The 19,338-nt window shown below is 36.5% G+C and overlaps 1 protein-coding gene across 1 annotated transcript in view; it reads right to left on the reverse strand.

Moving 5' to 3' along the window:
• Positions 1-9: 9 nt before the first annotated feature.
• The window catches only part of siah2l (seven in absentia homolog 2 (Drosophila)-like), a 60,053-nt gene continuing 40,724 nt past the window's right edge, over positions 10-19,338 (reverse strand). Inside the window, exon 2 of the mRNA XM_052099422.1 lies at positions 10-5,409. Coding sequence (XP_051955382.1) covers positions 4,858-5,409 — 552 coding nt within the window. The 3' untranslated portion in view covers positions 10-4,857. The remainder of the gene's footprint in view (positions 5,410-19,338) is intronic.

The raw sequence follows: 19,338 nt of genomic DNA on the forward strand, positions 1-19,338 counted from the left end.
CAGAGGTGATTTTATTTTCTTCAAGTGTACCTCCGAAAATGTAAATAAATGTTTAGAATTTGTGCTTGACACTTTACGTACACCTGTTTGACAAATAAATACATTTTATTTGCATTTATAAGGTACAAAGACCAAAAAGTATGCTGATGAACAGTGACAACTGAAAACGTTTTTCCAAAATCAAAATGATGCTCTCAAAGGAACCAACCATTACAGATTTCGGTTGTAAAACTAGTAAAAGACATTTAGTTAAGGACAGGTGTTCAGTAGAAGAAAAAAAAATTATTACATTGGACTAAACAGATGTGCACATTACCCATTTATACCTGCTCAACAGGAAACAACAGCATTTCTCCATCGCTAATATTTCAAATAATCTCTAGAGCCATATTAACAGATTTGAATAAACTAGCGAGAGAAGACGAATCTCAACTACACAGATGTACTCTGAATAAACAAACACCCAGAATTCATTAGTTATACACATCAAGATTAACAATTAAGATGGAGAAAATGGCCAAAAAATATGGGTGTGGTGAATAATGGGATTTGGAAACCTCATTTGTTAATAAAACGGCATTCATTTCACTAAATGTGTTTAGCCTGGGCTATGAATATGAAAAATCTAGTATACTAAAAACATTTTTTTCATGTTCAAAATAATTGCTTTCAGCAGTGAAACAATTTACAGTTAGCTAAAATGTGACTGCATAGGTTTACTGAGTCAGGGCTTTTCTCCAGTTTTCTCTTGATACTGTGGGGGAAAAAGCGAATCGCCTAAAATAACGTTCTAATGGTAACTGGTTACAGCCTGTAGTGGCTGTGAGCTGTCCAAATCATAACCTGTCAAATATGAACAAACTGGCCAGGAGCACTGAAGATGTGACTCCATTTGGTTTTGTTCCATCACAGACAAAATACTGAAGGTTAAGGGTCAAATGTCTGTTTGCACTGAGCTTTTATAATGTACACCATCTGGTCATGTTCATCTGACGTCCCTCATTGCATTGCTTATCCGCTAGACTGCATCACAAACCCCGTTTTCAATTAGCTATCAAAAAATACAGATAAAAACATGTTTACAGCAGTTCTTAATTGGACATTACCAGTATATAAAATATAAACAGCAGCCATAACGTTGTTAGGTCTTTGGATTTAGCGGTCCTCTTTAACTAGCACTGTTGTTGTGGACATTTTTAGCTCATTTAATGTTGTTTTTGCAAGCTATCTTTGGGTCTGAGCCCAATTGTCTTCACCATCACAGTATTTGCCAAACTAATTCAAGAAGAGTTTTAACATTTGTGACTGTTCTTCAACTCCTCTCTCTCAATGTATTATAATATTAAAATGAGTATTTACTTTCCACTTGTCTCATTATGGTAAATTAAATCATAATCGTAATCTAAAAACAGAATATTAAAGAAGATTTTGATGAGATGGCCAACTGTCATAAATTACAGTACAATAATGCAATTGAGGCTTTTGAATCTGGATAGTGAATGTGAAATGCTGTTGTAAAACCCACGTTTACAAAATATAAGTCCCTTTTAATATAATTTCCAACATTAAAAGTTTGTTCTCTAACATAATACAAGGAATAACCTGGCACTTATATTTTAATATGTAAACTAATGGTTGGAAATTATCATCACTGGGTCAGCACAGGAAGCATCAAAGCTGCATCATAGATAAAGCTTGCCATTTCACTGCCACACACATTAAGTATTCTGGTCCTTGGCCGGAACTTGTTTATTCACAAGTTTATTTGGATGTGGAACTCCATATTGATCCTGATGGCTTGATTGCAAGGCATGGCACACAGCACAGGGAACCACCTGCTCACTTCATTAAAATGCATTTATTCAGTTTTGTGTTCACTTCGGTTTAATGGAGTCTGAAATGCTGTGGGAGAGGGACAGATGGCTGGTGGTCTATTTTGACTTCAAATGTCTTGTCTCTGTTCTAGAGGTACAACAATTTGCAACAGGCAACAACTATTAATAACATGAATATGTATTAATGTATCATTGTATATTCATTTTATTTGAAAATCCAAATAGATCAGCCTAAATGGGCAAATTCAACCAAAAATTAAGTGTCGTTCTCATGTTCTTTCAAACCAAACTTCATCTTTATATTCCATGGAGGAAAGAAAGTCGCATTGGTTTGGGGAGTATACAAAATAATTTTTTGTTGAAAACCTTTCTAAACCATTCACACATTCGATGTTTGGAGCTTCCTTCAGGGCTCATGATTCACATGCAAGTACTCCATCCTGTTCAACACACATTTGCCATTTATATACCAAATTTTCTAATGATGGGAGTGTTTCTAACACTATTTGGCATCATTTATCCAGCTCTCTTGAGGAACATCTGTGTCAGCCAAGTACCTTGAAAAATGTATTGATATCTTTGATCTCCGTTATCTACAGAGCCTGCAAATAGGATTTCAGGTTTATCTAGAGAATGACAAAAATGTACAATAATTTTTTTCTAGGAATGAATTAGCTAGATTTCTAATTAGCATATTTAGTTGCCATGACAACTGCATGTCCAGCGCACAAGCATGGGGAACGAGAGTCGGACATGAGCTCAGTGCTTTCATCTCTTCCTGTAGGTCTATAATGGACAAATTCATAAAAAAACTGAATATATTTCCTCTACAAAAGATTTATAAAACATTTAATTTACATGTTTAAATTACTTTAAATAGAGAATGAAGCAGAGAGATAAAGAAAAGGTCTTAATGGAACCACCCGCATTCACGGAGATCAATGCAGTTCTCGTACAGACATCTCCAAAATCGTAGAGGTATATGATTAGAGGCTGGGTTCAGTGTAACTGTTACCGAAGCTGGTTTTGGGGCCAAAGTAGGATGACCAGTGACTTTCAAGCCCATAAAACCAGCATGTGTCTCTCTTCCAGTACTTTCAAGACACTGGAGGTTTGAATCATAGTGACCTGAAATTGAGTCGGAGTCCTTAAAGAAGGCAGACCCTAAAATAATGAGTTTTTATACAAGTAAGGCATTGTGGGTTTTCTGACCAAAGGGGCACTTAAATATTCGCTCATACCTTGCTGGATTTTTAAAAAGAACTGGAGTTAACAACTTCAACCTAGACTAAATGACTCATATTAGAGACATAACAATAACAACAAATATATATATATATATAAAAAAAAAAACTAGATTTGTGTATCGTATATATTTACAAAACGTTTGCGTCTTCTTGGTTCAAATATAAGACAAATTAAAATACAATGAACGTTTTTACATGCACAACCTTACACGGATTATGCCAAATAAGCTGACAAAGTGGTCCTGTAACGTGTTCCTGTAAACGTGATCCTTTAATGGCATTTCTGTAGATTTTTGCCTAATTCCCTGATTTTGCATTGAAACACCATTACTGGAGTTCTTTTCAGCTTATCCAATGTGTGCAAGTGTTGTTGACGTCAAAAGCAAAGAATAAACCAATGATTTCAAATCTCCTGTAAAGATGGGTTTCTTCTGTTGTTGTTGATTTTTTTTTTTTATAGCTGTCAGAGTATGGCTGTGCATGTAAACATAATAGCTGGATTTCCTTCTAACTATTTTTAAGCCAATTTTGTAATTGCGTATAAGGCTCCCTCATAATAGTGCACATTACGTAGTGGATGGAAATGTGCAACAATTTATTTTCAGAGAGTATTTTATTTAGTTGTATTTTTAGAAATGCGCTTTAAAATGTGATGGAAACCCAGCTAGTGACAACAAAACCAGTATTATGTGGTCAACTGCACCAATAAGGATAGTTGACTGTTTGTGATTCTGCACAGGCTCATATGCATAGAAAAAATCCAAGGTGGTGAGAAACAAGTTTGAAACGAGTCTCAAATACAAATAACTAAATTTGAGATGTGGCAAAAGATCAAGAGTATTTGAATGTCTAAAAGGTTGGCTGTAGTTCTGTCACTAAATCTGTCACTAATTTTGTAGCTGATGATCAACTCAAGATTATTCAATAAATCAAAAACTTAAGCAGCCCCACTCTTAATCAGTTTCAACAAAGAACCTCATTCACAAATTGTCTTGCAACAGTAAGGACAGGCAGAGTAAAATGATTCAAAAGAAGCATGGTGAAGAGGTCCGATTTTTACCTCACAAACATGGTGGATATGCAGTCTTTTTTTTTGTAAGTGAATTTTATTTCCACCATGCACACTCAGCACTGGGCTATCTAATTCATCAAGACATTTAAAAAATATTACCATTTACATTGCCATTTACAATAGTCAAAGTTCCATTTGATATTCCAGGGAAAAACCAAAGCAGTCAATGCATTTTTGTACTCATAGGTTTTGTAAGCTTCTGAGGCAAATGTTCCGCTTTCATGTCTAGACTTTGGCCCAAGGCCCGGATGATCAAATGATTTTCATTTTTGTGAAGATATGCCAGCTGATTACAAGTTCCTGTGGATTTTGGGCTTGACAAAGGTCATCCCAGATACTAAACAGGGTCATCCATACCCAGACTCTACTGTGGGCGTAGTCCGACTGGTTGAGAATGTTGAGGTCTTTGTATGCTTGGGCCGTGCAAGAGAAAATCTCACCAATGCCTTCAACTGATTGCCAACACCTGCACACTCGAACCCCTCTTTATCTCGAGAAGAATCTCTGTCATTCGTCTAGCAAACTAACCTACAAGTGAAACATCAGTGTGGGCCGTTTGAGCGGATGAGTCTTGAACAGAAATATACACAAATGTATACATATCCCACTCGTTGCCTTCAGACTCTCCTGTCTGAAAGGGAGCAGCAGTTTTCCAGGTTTTCCACCATTGGGAAAAGCCGTCTCTCTGGCTTATGCTGCCACCTCAGCACATGGAGATGGTGACGTTGATACCCAGGTTGCCGTTGTCGGCAAACAGATGGGCAATAGAGGTATCAAATACAAGACAGTCACTGTTCATGATGGCCGCAGCAACACCATCGTGGATTGAGCGCGGTGTTGCCTCCCATGTGAGCCGTCTACGATTGCCATTCAACTCGAGGCGGTAGGCAAAGTTCTCAGCTTGCTTTCGTGTGCCAATGAGCAGCACGATGGCAAAGAACTGCTGGTGTCCCTCGTATTTCTCTTGCTTCTCCAAAACCAGCATGAAGTGGTGGCCAAAACACGACTGCATCATGACCCAGTCCACAGCCCCAGGCAGGTTAATGTCTGTAGCCAGAAAGACAATGTCCTCCCCCTGTAAGGTGGTAATGGATTTGTGGGCATGCATGAGATGTGGCATGACAGCCTCCAGGGAGCCCTGCCACTTGCAAGAGGCTCCTGGACAAGGGCAGGTGTATGGGCGGAACTCACACACCTCTTCATGCTCCGGTTTCTCTGTGTGATGTAGGGACAGAAGACATCCAGCCGAAACATACTGCAGGGAAACAAAAAAAAAAAGAGGAAAACAAAAGCATGAACAACGATAGAATAAACGGTTGTTTTTTCAGCTTCAATCGCTTTTAGCACTATGGACTTCTAGAAAGTAGTAACTTTCAAACATTTTTAATATTTTATATATTTTTTATATTTGTCTACTAACAACAGCCAACAGTGTAAGTACATTTGTACATTTTGTTATTTTTCATAAAGTTCAGATTGCTGAAATTTCCCCCACTGTGTCATTTCCAGCAATCCTCAAATTCTATATTGTGTTTAAAAGAATTCTGTGGTGGAAATGACATTAACACTAATTAAATGATGGGCTCCTCTGCCTTGCCAAGGATAATTTCATAGCTAACATTTTATGTTATACACACAGTTAAATAAATTTGTTACACTTTTTGAATAATTTAGCAAAATTACAGTTTGCTGGGAAATTATGCAATAAAACATTAATGACACTTTAAAATAAAAACTAATAGGGACAAAATTGTGCGGTGGAAATTATGCCAGAACTATGGGACAGTTTCTTTGAAAAATTGATGAGACGTCATTTTCACATACTAAATATCGAAACTGATTGTTTAATTCACACATTGTTTATAAAACATTATTTCTTTATTTTAAATCTTCATAGTTTAATATTTAAGTCTGTGTAAAATCTGAAATTGAATATAAAATGTGTAAAAACAGTCAAATCTGTACATAAAAGGAATTTGACAGTACCAAAATTAAATGATTAAGGCCTGGTAAAAGTCAGTTTTAATGTGACTTTCATATAACAAAAAAAAAAAAAATTGAATCTGTACATTTAAATAAAAATCAACCTCTTGTGCAAGAAATTAAAAAAAAAAATACAAATAATAATAATCCTCTATTGAGAAAGGCATTTGAATGACATGGTTTCCAGACATTTTGAACAAAGAATTTCCATGACTTTTCCAGTCTTTAGTAATAACAGGTTTAGGATTAAATAAATAAATTGCACAAAAAGAGCATTTTCTAGCTTAAAGAGCACCTTTTTTTTTTTTTTTTCAAATATTACCTTTCATATAGTGTGTTATATAGCTGTTTGTGAATGTAAAAAAGTCTACAAAGATTCAAAAATCAAAGTGCACCACAAATGGTTAATGACTCCCATAAGAAAGAACCGATTCTGAACACCTGAAACGAGTTATTAGTAATTCCAGACTTGTACTAACCTACATAATTTGGTAACAAAAAAAACTGCCTCTGGTCTGTATATACAGCCAGTGCACGATGTTAGCTGTTAGCCTCTGATAACCGCTAGTTTGCGTTTCCATTACAACACACGCTGTAAGTGGTAGACCAATCACAACAGACTGGGAAATCTGATCAGAGTAGAGCAGGCTCTCTGAAAAGAGTTTAGAATGAATCCTTTAGAACGGATCTTTCAACGAGTCGTTTTTGACACTGGGGAAAAAAAGGCAATGCTGCAATTTAAATTAAGAGCAAATTCAAGTGTTTTTTGACCTTGGATGCATGTAAATCTATTGTATGAGAACTTTAAAACAAAATTAGGCACTTTTAAAAATCATAATAGGTGCTCTTTAAATATTTTAGACATAATTTATTGACTAGAAATTCCCATGACGTTTCATGGGTGCTTAAGCTTTTAAAAATATCCATGACTTTCTAGGTCTGGAAATGTAAATATTTTCAGATACTTCCACGTTTTACTATGACCGTGGAAACCCTGCAATGAGTGAAAGAGTGTGTGTAAATATGAGTATCCAATAATGAAGGGCGAAGACAGAGCAGCTCAAGAAAGATGAGCGAGAGGGCAAGAAATAGTGAGAAAACAAAGAAAAATGGCCAAGTGAAGGAAAAGTAGGATGAGGGGATTTAAGAAGGGCAGGTGAAAGGCACAGAAGACTAAGAAGAATAATATATAGGTAAAAGCAAAGAGGTAACTAGGCCATGCATCTAAATGTATCGATGTAATTCCAAGCAAATTCATAAATTACAACGAGTTATCCATATACTCGTGTCTACTTGCCATACAAGCAACATTACTAATCATGTGTCCGGTTGTACCCCCCAAACCCCATTTTTGTGTGTGTCCATGTAATTTAGGAAAATGAGCAGGAAGGATCAGGCTGCTTGAAGATGAATAGCACAGCAAACCACTCTCTTTGATTAATCTCAGAAAGGGAATATCAATGAAGGTCAAATATGAATCTTCCTCAATCTGCTAACTATGCTGTAAATGTGCAAACTACATTACTTTCACTGTGAACTTTAAAACCAACATTTATCACACTCTGATAATGACAAGATTAAAATTATGTCAACAAAAGGTGTATATCCTGCAATAACCTAAGAAATGCCCTTTTGTAAGGAATTCCATCAGCTTAGTAGAACTGCATTAAAGAAAAAGTTAAAGGTGAAGGTTTAGAATTCAAGACTCAAGGGGAAAACAGCAACAAAAGGAAGTACATCCTCTAATGAATAGGCAATGATAAAGGAGAACCTACAAGTTCTGACAAATGAAAGCAAAATTACACAGAACAGGAATTTAGGCCTTTCCACACCAAATCCAAATGTTTGCCACACAAAACAAGATAAAAAAATAATTTCTAGGACTTCTTCAAAAGATATTCTGAAATATCTTCTGAATAATCTATCATTTGTTTGGATTTAAGTACTGTATCTTCGCTTTTTCAAAGCAGGGCTCCAGACTGTTACACTCAAAAGAATATTTTAGCCTATTTTTAAGATTTATCCATTTCAATTGAATAACAAATTTCCATCTAATTGAATTGAATAGTCTTGAAGAAAATGTAATTAATAAAACTTGCATTTTCTAAGATTTATAAAAACAAAATTTCATTAAAGATTAGGCTATTCAATTAGATTGAATTTGTTTATTCAATTGAAATGGAGAAATCTTGAAAATAGGCTAAAATATTTCTTTTGTGTATTAAAATGGTCACATTTTGCAGTGCGATTAAACTTTGCAAGAGGTCGCACTGGTGCGACTACAAAGTTGCCCGACTCTCTGACTGTGCGCTGTCGTTTTTTATTGTGCATGAGAAATATCAAAAGGCAAACGTTCACAATGCAAAATAAAACTCTTTCATCAGAGGAAAAAGAAAACTCTACCTGGATCAGTCAGCATGGTTCAAGGCTCAAATGGACAGATCAGTACAGAGACATGCATTTACACATGGACAGGTCTCAAGCTCTCAGCCGCGCAGATCATCATAAACAGCGCTGCCAGAAAATAATGTGTTGATGATTAAACTAGTTTAAAAAATTTATTAAAATGGCCCCAACATACAAACCAGCATTGAAAAGGAATAAAGGAGAAATCTGTACCATGAACAGATTGAAAGCCAAGGCTTTCAATCCACACATATTAAAAAATATTTACCATGAACTTAATTCAATATACCGGTGTAATGAGGAAATACAATTTAATTTCAGGATGTGTTTCTCTTATGAAAAATGGCATAATTTGTTTTATGGCCACTGTCCATGTTATCACGGTTTCACTTTTACCTTTGGTTACTATGAACTTATTGCAAATACCACATCATGATAAAAAGAAAACTAATTCCCACTGTCTATATACACACACACACACACACACACACAACTCGTTTTGACTCTCTCTCTGATTTCCTGTCACATGGAGATCGACGGAATAACAACAGAGTGCTGCGTGAATGCGTGAACATAAAAAATTGTAATAGACTGATTTTTGATGCGTTTCATAAAGTAACTTTTCCCTGTGCATTTGTGTGATTGTGTACTATCCTCTTGAGATTTGTCATATAAAGTGTATGTCCATACGCAGCTTAAGCGAGAAAATGAGGTACTTTCAATAAACAGACTGTTACATTTGAATGTTGTAAGTTAACATCTGCTTCTCATCATTCATAATAATTTTAGAGAATGAATATCGCAGTATTCATTAATGTGTCAACATTTTTGCACTTTATTTGCAGTGAACAGGGATTTATGTTTTTTCCACTGAGGACTCAAATGAACATTCATATTGGACTGTATTAAATACTTTGCTTGACAAATTATTCTAATCGGCTCCTTTTTCAAAGTTTCCTGTAAATCCCTTAATTTATTACAGTTAAACCCTTGCACCACAATACCATCCTTATCTAAAAGGGTCGTGTAAGGATGGAGGTGTGGGAGATCTGCCTACTCCACACCTCCCCCCAAGTGTGTGCTTCATTATATGCCAAATTAATTATTAATCTGAGTGACAAGTCACTGGCTGCCTAGCAAATATCAATGAGTGACAGCCGTTATCCAGTGGTCCAGAGAGCCCCAGAGGCTGTAACTGCCTTAAAACACTTACAATTATTGTTAAAAGCTGTTAATAAGCAGCTAGGGTGAAAGAATCATTACATCATATCTCACCCATGTTACGCAATGTTTTCCAACCGGTCTTTCATTATGACATGGCCCGTGTCCAAATATCCTCAAATTCATTTATCTAATCCTTCCTCATTTCTCAGCCTTTCTTTTCTGAGTCAAACAATTTGACTTCTGGAGATGTTAAAGGGATTAAAAGCATCCCATCTCTCCCCTCCCAATCAGACAGTTATCTTACTATTCACCTTTTTTAATGAGAATGAAAGGATTTTGAGCAGTAATCCTGAAGGCAGTACGGTGGTGATAAAGCCCCTCAAAAGCCTGTTGGAGCTGAGGGCACTGGTATATCAGGAAGGAGGGAGTACAAAGGAATAGTATCAATTGACGGTTTAGGAAAAGATAAAACTAAAAATTTTCAAAATTGCCTAAATGCTGCATTTTCTTTACTATTAGTCGACTAGTCTTGAGGAAGCTCTAGTATATGTTGGTCTACCAGATCTTGATCAAACATGTTCAGATGTGTAGTATGTTATAACACAGGATGCATTCTTGTGTTCAAAACCAGCTTCATGAAGCATGGAGATATTTCACACATCTCAACATTCAATGGTAATTAAATTCCTCTCTGTGGTCATTAAAAATCCCAGGGCACATTTCGTAAAAGAGTAGGGGTGTAAGCCCTTTGTCCTGGCCAAATTCCCCCCATTGGCCCTTATCAATCATGGCCTCCAAAAAATCCTAAATACATGATGAAATGCTATATCACTCTACTATCTCCACTATACCAATAGTTGGTGTGTGGTGAGTGCACTAGCGCTTTACAACTTCAATTTCCACAAAGAATGCAAAGACCTCCTTAAATGATATGTAATCTTTGGTACACACTTTTGTTTTTGTGTCACTTAAGTGGTATTTATGCCTTCCTGATGGAGCTGGAGGGGTACTTGCAGCAAAAAAAGTTTGGCAAACACTGCTCATACTTTTTAAAGCACCGCTGCTAAAAAATATTAAAACTAGTCAATCCCACTAATCCACTAGTGGTTGTTGGCTAGTCAACCATCCTGCACATCCCTAATTAAGGAGATGCACTTAATCTGAGTGAATTTCAATCGAAAGTGAGCATCTTTATGCCCTATTCACTCCAGAGGAAGCTAAAGGGAGCATTGCACTACTTTTGTTTTGAAACAACGTTTTGTTACTTTAGCTGATAGCCTTGTGGAACAGCCGTTTGTGAAGGCATTCAGTTGCTCACATTTATTTGAAATAACCCTTTGAATGACATTCCCCTCCTGCACTGCCCTTCAAGGGTGCAAATATGCCATTTGGTATTCACTATTAGGGCTGGGAGATATATTGAATATTCATGATATAACCACAATGATTTTGCTGACTATATAAAATTAAGCAATATTGTATTGATGATTTGAATGTGCTTTTTATTTGTCCATTAAGCTTCAAAAAAGCGCATCAGCCCGACTACCTTCTAAACAAGTTACTATACAGATCTGCAATAGCGCTACAGTATAACAGAAAAGGAGATGACAATGTTTCACCAGACGCGGAACATTGTAAACCACAAACTAAAATAAAAGTCAAAATAAAAGCTTCAGGTGAAGGTGATGTAAAAAGGTCATAAAATTACTTTTATATAAAACAAATATAATCCTCAAAATAATAATGATAATTCATTATTATATTATAATAATAAACTGTACTGGGTCCCTTGATAATAATTTAGTATTTATGCAATATTCAACTGGGTTCCAAAAAATAAGTGGAATCGTTTTACCTTGCAAATTAACAAAATTATTTGGTAAAAATATAAGAAGGGATGTAATGCTTTTTATTAATCTACTATGTATCATTACATATCAAAATAAATATAAAAACACATATAAATGCTAAGGATTACATCCCATTCTCCCTTGTGTTCATTTAGTAAAAATCAGTGGGGAAACATGCCTTTAAAATATTGAATCTACAATGGCTGTTTGTATAAATGATGGTTCCTCTGATTAAATGTATTTTTAAATAAAAAAAATAGCTTATCCATTTCAGAGCAAATACATAATTATATAACGAATATCGTCAATAGCCCTACTCACTATGTGAATACACCAAGTGTGCATGTGTTTGCACCTGCAAGTATAAGTAGAACATATCGATGGCCTTAGTGCAAGAGCCTTCAGCCACTACTATACCTGATAACTGTCATGCTGTGAATTGCAAAACTACCCTGGATCACATGCTTTGCCCTAGAGCGAAAACATTAACTGTGCCTTTCAACAACACATTAAGTCAATAGCAGCCAAGCTCAAGTACCAATATGCATGCAATTTAAAAAAATCAATTAAGATAAAAACACAAAAGAAAAAGAAAATACGCTCAGGACCAACACACAAACAAATTTGTCACTGGCTAAACATTTTAATCTCCAGCTTCCCTTTCTTATTCACTTTAATTAAAATGTATAATCTAGCACCAGTGTACGTGGCTCCAGAGACCTGCTGAAATAATAATAAGTATTTTCTTTCTAGTACACCCATGATGCTGTGCCAAGTTAGCCCTGTGGAGATGCACAGACAGACCCTGGGCTGAGAGCTTAGCTACTGAATTATGTACACATTTCCGCATTTAAGTTGCAAATTATATCTTGCCACTTTAAGCCGAGAGGGGAAGTCATTGGATATGCTCATTCTGATGAAAAGACAAAACATCTTTAGTTTTTTATTATTAGTTTTGTGTTGAAATGAAAATGCCTTTAAAATCAACAAATTAACATCACATAAATAACAGCACGATTAGGGGACGCAAAAGCCTTCAGATGATTATTAGTGCTTTTAATCTCACCCTAGGCTAAAAATGCTTAATTTTCAAGAATTTCAAGCTAATATATATGCAAAACAGACTTATTCCCATGTCCTCTTTGCCTTTTAAGGCAAATCATCAAAACCAGAATTGACAAAAAAAAAAAAAAAAAAAAATGCACATTTAAAAAAAGTTAAGTAGACTAAATTATTTTCCAAAATACCATTCAGATCAAAAGGTACCTTTCCTTTTACAACATTACAATCTCGACAGTTGGAATGCCCTTGGTAGCCTTGATTCAATAGACGATTGATGTTTCCCATACACCTATTCACACCAAATGAATGAGCGGCAGGCTTAACTCCCCACAGGTAACAAGTGAGAAGACCTTGAGTTCCAATCAACCGAAGTGTCAGTAGAAAAGAATGGTGTCGCCATGCTCGAGAGAGGGCATCATTACAGTCTCTTTTCCCTCAAGGACAGAGTGAGAGCATATGAAACAGAAAGACAAAGCACTCAAGACAAAAAAAGGCCACCATCATCTTGGTTCCTTCTTATAAGACACAGTGTCCACACATGCCTTAATCTCTGCCGGGAAGAGGCTGGGGTCATATTTAGAACCATCTCTGCTGGAGGGTTCAGACATCAAATTGCCCCCAAACAGTCTATTAATCAGGAAACCAGAATATGATTTTGCCCGATTGGTGGCAAGCCATTGCATTGCAACAGTGGAAGCCTAGACACTCGCTCTGCTACTCTGGAATCAATAGCAATATAGTTAAAAGTTTAGAAAGCTGAAATCGGTCCAGGGAAGGCCAGAGTAATTAGGTTAGAAGGGGGGAAGGGAATTCTTACCCTGTATTCCTCTCTCAGTCTCACTCAGCTCTTCAATTACACTTAATGTTTTTATGGAGCAATTCATGTAATGTCTCTGCTTGCACATTGCAATCAGGATTGAGGTGGAAATATGCGGCTCTTGAGACTGTTGTATTGCATTTTCTTCCAAAGAATGTCCAAGAATCATATTACAATTAAAGGGATATTTTAAAAGGCACAGTTCACCCCCCAAAAAGATTTACCTTTGTTCACACAGTGTGACTTTTTTTGTGTAACACAATAGGAGATGTTAGGTAGAATGTCTAGTTTACATTAACTTTCATAATTTTATCAATTTATTAACACAAATTCTCAATCTGAATTATTACAATTTCCACCTACCCATAAAAGTAAATCAGATAATATTTTATGTGATAATGTGTATAACTAGGCTTATAGAATATTAAGAACTATATCATTAAACGGTATATTTTTATAATTTAATATAATTATAATTTTAGGCGCATTTTTGTCACTTCTGGTTGTATTTTTGCCCTGAGCACCCCCTTAATTTCATCAACAAAAAAATAAATAAATCAAGTCATACAGGGTTGGAAAAGCATAAGGAACACCATTTTTGGGTGAAACAACAAGCAAGTAAATGTGCTAACTGAAGCATATGGAAACAAGATGAGTGGTAAAATATAACAAGCATTATAATCATGCACCTAAACAGCAAATCAACAAGTAGCATAAGACATCCATGGATAAAATCTTCACAAATCCAAATTTCAAAAACTGAACTATGATCTTCAGGTGCAATACTCACCTTGCTCCCTGGTAGTGGTTTGGTGTGACAAACCGGTCGAGTTGTGCCTGCTACACAAACACCTCGTTGCCGTGGCCACCTGAGCAAGCACCTCAGCTGGGACAAGTCCCTCAGGAGTGGGAAACAGGAGGCCGGGCACAACATCACCAAAAACTGAAGTCTGCCTTGTCTGAGAATATTAGGCTAACCCAATTCTAGCTTCAGTATCCTTCAGGAGATTCAGTTACAGAGTGCAGATGGTCTCTCCATTCATTTCCAGAAAAAGTCGAAAGACAAACATGTTAATCTCAAGAACATTATCGTACAAAGCAATTTGCTTCTAAACTGCGAGGAATGAAGCTACTGATGAAAAGACGAAATAAACACTGTACTCTCTCACTCAAACGATACACCATTCCCACGAGTGGATTTGAACAAGTGCGAGTGTATACGGCAGTGCCAGGTAATTACACTCAATGCCTCCCTGTTCACATCCAATTGCGACAAGGATGCTTTTGCGCCCTGAAGGACACTGCTGGGAGTGAACTCGTTTCACATCTACAGCCAAGAATGCAAGCCTTGCGGACTCGTTGAAGCGACGAAGCTCCCTCGTCTGCTGGTCGACACACAAACGCAACACAGCAACAGTAAAAACAAAATAATCTATTGATTCAAAGCATGCACCATGAACTGCATTGTCTCCTCAAAGAACCAGAAAGAGCCCCACAGTATGATGCGCAACACGTAGACAAACTATCATTGTCAAAACACATCAATTGCTTCACTTGAAGTTCACATTTCAATGTTTTCGATAAACATAGGTTGATTCTTCAAACAGCTCTCAGAATATGCGATGAAAAGCCAGAAACACATCTACATATCACAGCATCCAATTAAAACAGATCAGCCTCCAAAAAAAAAAAAGAGCTTTAAAACAGTCAGTTATTGCAGGTAAGCTACCGTAGTCTGTGAGAAGTAGCAATCTCTTCTCATATGTTGCAAGAGCCTACCGACACACTGCATGCCAAATGACAGTGATTCCTGCAAAAAAAAAACAATCTTTCTTTCTCTCTCTCTCTCTCGCTGCGCTCCGGAGGGTGACAACTCAGCAGAGCTATGGACGTGGAAAAACATTCTGGACTGCAGCACTGGCAGCACGTTTGCACATGATGGGAGGGGGGAAGTGGAGGAGGCGGTGGAGTGTGAGCATGAGTGTTTGTGTGTGTGCGGTCTCACCTCCCCTCCCCATTCTTCTGCTCACATTTTTTTCTATTTATCGTGCCTGTAGCACAGCCATTTGGGGACCAACAGACGTAATCTACAAATCTTTCATGTTAGATTTGCACATGGTTTTTACGCTGTGATATTTTAAAGGGCAGATATGCGAGTAAACACTGTGCATATACACAATTGAGTGAGCCATAAGGGAAAAAGATGATCAAACAGGCAATTTGCATATGTAAGTTTTCTTTCCTGAAAAGGACTGAGTGATAGAGATAAAAATTGCTCATGATATACTGTAAACACCGTATATCAAAAAACACAGAGCGAAACATTTTTATAAATTCATAATCAGCAATTATACTCGTGATTTGTATGACAGTGAATATAAAGCACCGTTGTTGTAGCGCATCTAGTGATAATTTCACAAGGAAACTGCAGCAAAACGTACAAAGCGCCGCGTAAATGTCAGTTTGCAAAAATTTACATAGAGTAACATTCATTCTATGAAACCAGGTTGGCTGGTATGCCACATATGCCTCTGATTTCTCCACACAGCTTGAGCACTTCAACGTTCTTTTCATTTTCCATTTCCCTTCATCATTTTCTTCCCTTCCGGCCCTCCTTTGACCTCTCGCAATAGGCTTTCAGATGCACCTGGATGCATTCACATATCTCCATGCCTTAAGGTCTATAGATTCAACTGCCACAGGTTTTATTTACATTCATATACAGAGCGAGAGAGACAATCTGTCTCCCTGCATTCAAAACAACTTCACCCCCTTTCACTTTCCTAGATGAATGGCGCCACGCACACACGCACACACACTTTATACTGAGCTAATTGTATTTTTATCCTCTAACATTAACAATAAACCTAACCCTCACTCTAAAATTTTCATAAAGACATTTTTGCTTTAATTCATTCTCTTTCTTACACCAATTATGCTTAAGCTGACAACATGTGTTGGTCATGGTTTTCTTTTATAGGGATAAGGTCACAAACAGTTTAAAGCTTGTCGTGGATAAACCGATTGGCACACCTATATATTTGCCCATTAAACCGATTTCACTCTGCATGCAAACACCTTTACTGGCGTTATCCAATGTGCGCAAGTGTTGTGCGCATGACTGTTTACGTTTTGACATCTACAGCAGAGAATAATACTTATTCAAATCTCATGTTAATGCAGGTTTCTCAGTGCTTTTTTTTTTTTTTTAATAAGATGATTGGTGCATTGCTGTAAATATAAAATAACTCATTGGTATTATTTTCATTGCAGGGACTTTCCATTGACTTCTATTGTTTTTATATTGACTATTTTCTATACTCTATCCCTACCCTTTACTTTTTATAAATTGTATTCAATCATTAATTAGTATGTTTATTAAGCTGCTTGAATTGTTGGGACAACGTAGGTAATTTCAGGCTTTCCTACATTATGGGGACATTTTCATCCTTACAATGACGGTGAAAGAAACACACACACACACACACATTGTATCTCTTGACTTCCTCGTAGTGAAACTGGTGCCTATTTTTAGCATGATGACTGGCAGCCCAATCCGAAGGTTACAATTATAGGGGTACATGAGAGAGGCAGACACTGGTATTCACGTTTCATTAAAGTGCCAATATGACATACATGTGCAAATGGGAATAATACACACACATACAACATATAAGGGGATCAGTGTGCCAGAATGTGCACCTGTCCAGCTGAAGAGCCTATTGCATTTCCATTTGGACCTCATGATGAGAGATGAAGGATATACTTGAGATGGGGGAAAGAGGGAGACAGAGAAAGAGAGGGAGAGAGATAGACAGGCTCTAGGTTCTCAAAAGCAAGCAATTTAAGCAGTGGAGCTTGTGGATTTATGGGGCACGTTAGAGTGATCGGTGATTGCAGTTTAAATTTAATGTTCCCTGTGCACAAACAGAGACAGATTTTATTGATACTGATTCAGCAAAACAACAAAGCTTTTTCATTTAACAGGGAACAGTTTAATGTTTTCATTGTAAGGTGTACTTCAGGTAGAGAAATCCCATCTATACAAACTAGCTAGAAAAAGAAGCAATGAACGGCTATCTCTTGAATAAAAACAACCTTCCAATTTTACCGATACAGCTTGTACAGTCTGAGGGCACATTCTCGAACGTCGTCGTTTTTTTTAAAGTATACCGTAATGGAGTGTTTCTGGGAATGCTGTTCTAGTGTGGATGAGAGGTGTAAACCTAACATTTTTAATTTTTTATATTGAAATGCCATTTTCAGTTCCTAATGTCATAGTTTCATTATGTGGTATCTGGGAGTGTTTTCAGTGGAGGAAAAAGATGTTCCAGTGTGGATGAGAACTGTAATTGTATTACATTTTCAAATGAAAACATAATAAAGCCGATGTGCCTCTTAAACTCTAGCTTCATAATAGAAAGAGTTAAGTAAGATTGCAATATATTGTTCAATTGAAATATTTAAAATGGTCTTTTGCAACCTTTTTTTCCCTGCTGGTGCGACTAAAGTTTGTCAGATTATCAGCACGGGCCCAATGGACAGAGTGTGGCATAGACACACAGCAGAACACAGTTCTTGACTGCAAAGTGTGCAACACTGTAACAGCGCTGCGAGAACCAGTGTGAAGAGAGTCGCAGGATCCATTTGAATTCTGCAAAGAATTCTCTATTACAAACCCATATGAAAACGACAAACGTTTTGGTAATTACATTTGTTTAAAACTGATTAATAACCTCAATATTCTAAACAGCATTGACAAAAAAAAAAAAAAAAAAAGCAGAAGTTTTCAGTCAACAAATTACCACCACACAGATTTACTAGTGTAATTTAGCAGATAGACCTGTCGCAATAAAATAAATCACCTGATCGCAGTTATTCGAACTAACTGTGGTTATTTGAGAACCAATTTCCAATTATTGGGCATTCTAATTCCAATCACATTTCCATGCCCAAATAAGAACATTTTAAGCAAATATACTGTATAAATGCCATGAATGACACTTTTAATTCAGTGGAACTAGGAGTCAGAGCGTCACTAAGCCGCAAAGCGGACAACAACCAGCTCCTGTCCGGAAGAGTGTGTGAAGCACTCTGATATGCACACTGTCAGCAGAAGCTTGTGCAAAAACTCCCGCGAATACATAAACAAGAATAAATTGTGATGGTGATCGGCTACACTTTAAACAATAGTGAAATGGCAAATGATCCTGGTTCATACACGCAGTGACACAGAGGATGACACGCATGCATACTCTATTTCTGTTAAGTGATGAAATGAATATTAAAGGTTTTGCTTCTTGCTTGAGAAATAAGAGCTTTTATTGAGATTAATCAGAGCATTAAAATAATGTGTGTAGGTGAAGAAATAAGGACAGAATCATTTTAATATTGCATAATATAAATATATAAAAAATACTGTTTATAAAAAGGTATATTTTATTTGAGATATTTATATAATATAGGAGTTCCAAAAACCATGTAGATATAAAACTGACCAAAAAATAATGTTGACCAAAAAGAGAGACATATTTACAGTATTTATTTTAATGTCATTTATTTTTTACAGCCTTAAAAATCATAGTTTATCCCTATTTTATTATTTGATTTATATGTTTCATGTTAAATATGTAAAAATGACTTCTTAAGGTGTGTGAAAAAAAACTACACCTTAAGAAATGTGACATTATGACAGTTAATCACAGGTCCATAGCCAGCCTATTGAAAGGGGGGGTTATTTTTTCAAAAGTGGGCCTTTTTGCAGTTTTTCTCCTCCTTTTGTATTTAATTATGAGGTTCAAATACTTCATTTTGGTGACCTTTTACGCACTAATTTGTGCTGGATTAGCTTGTCTGCTGGTTAACGAGCACGGTTTTTGATACACCTAAAATATTTACTGCA

The sequence above is a fragment of the Xyrauchen texanus genome, chromosome 31, assembly GCF_025860055.1.
Source record: "Xyrauchen texanus isolate HMW12.3.18 chromosome 31, RBS_HiC_50CHRs, whole genome shotgun sequence".
Classification (NCBI taxonomy): domain Eukaryota; kingdom Metazoa; phylum Chordata; class Actinopteri; order Cypriniformes; family Catostomidae; genus Xyrauchen; species Xyrauchen texanus.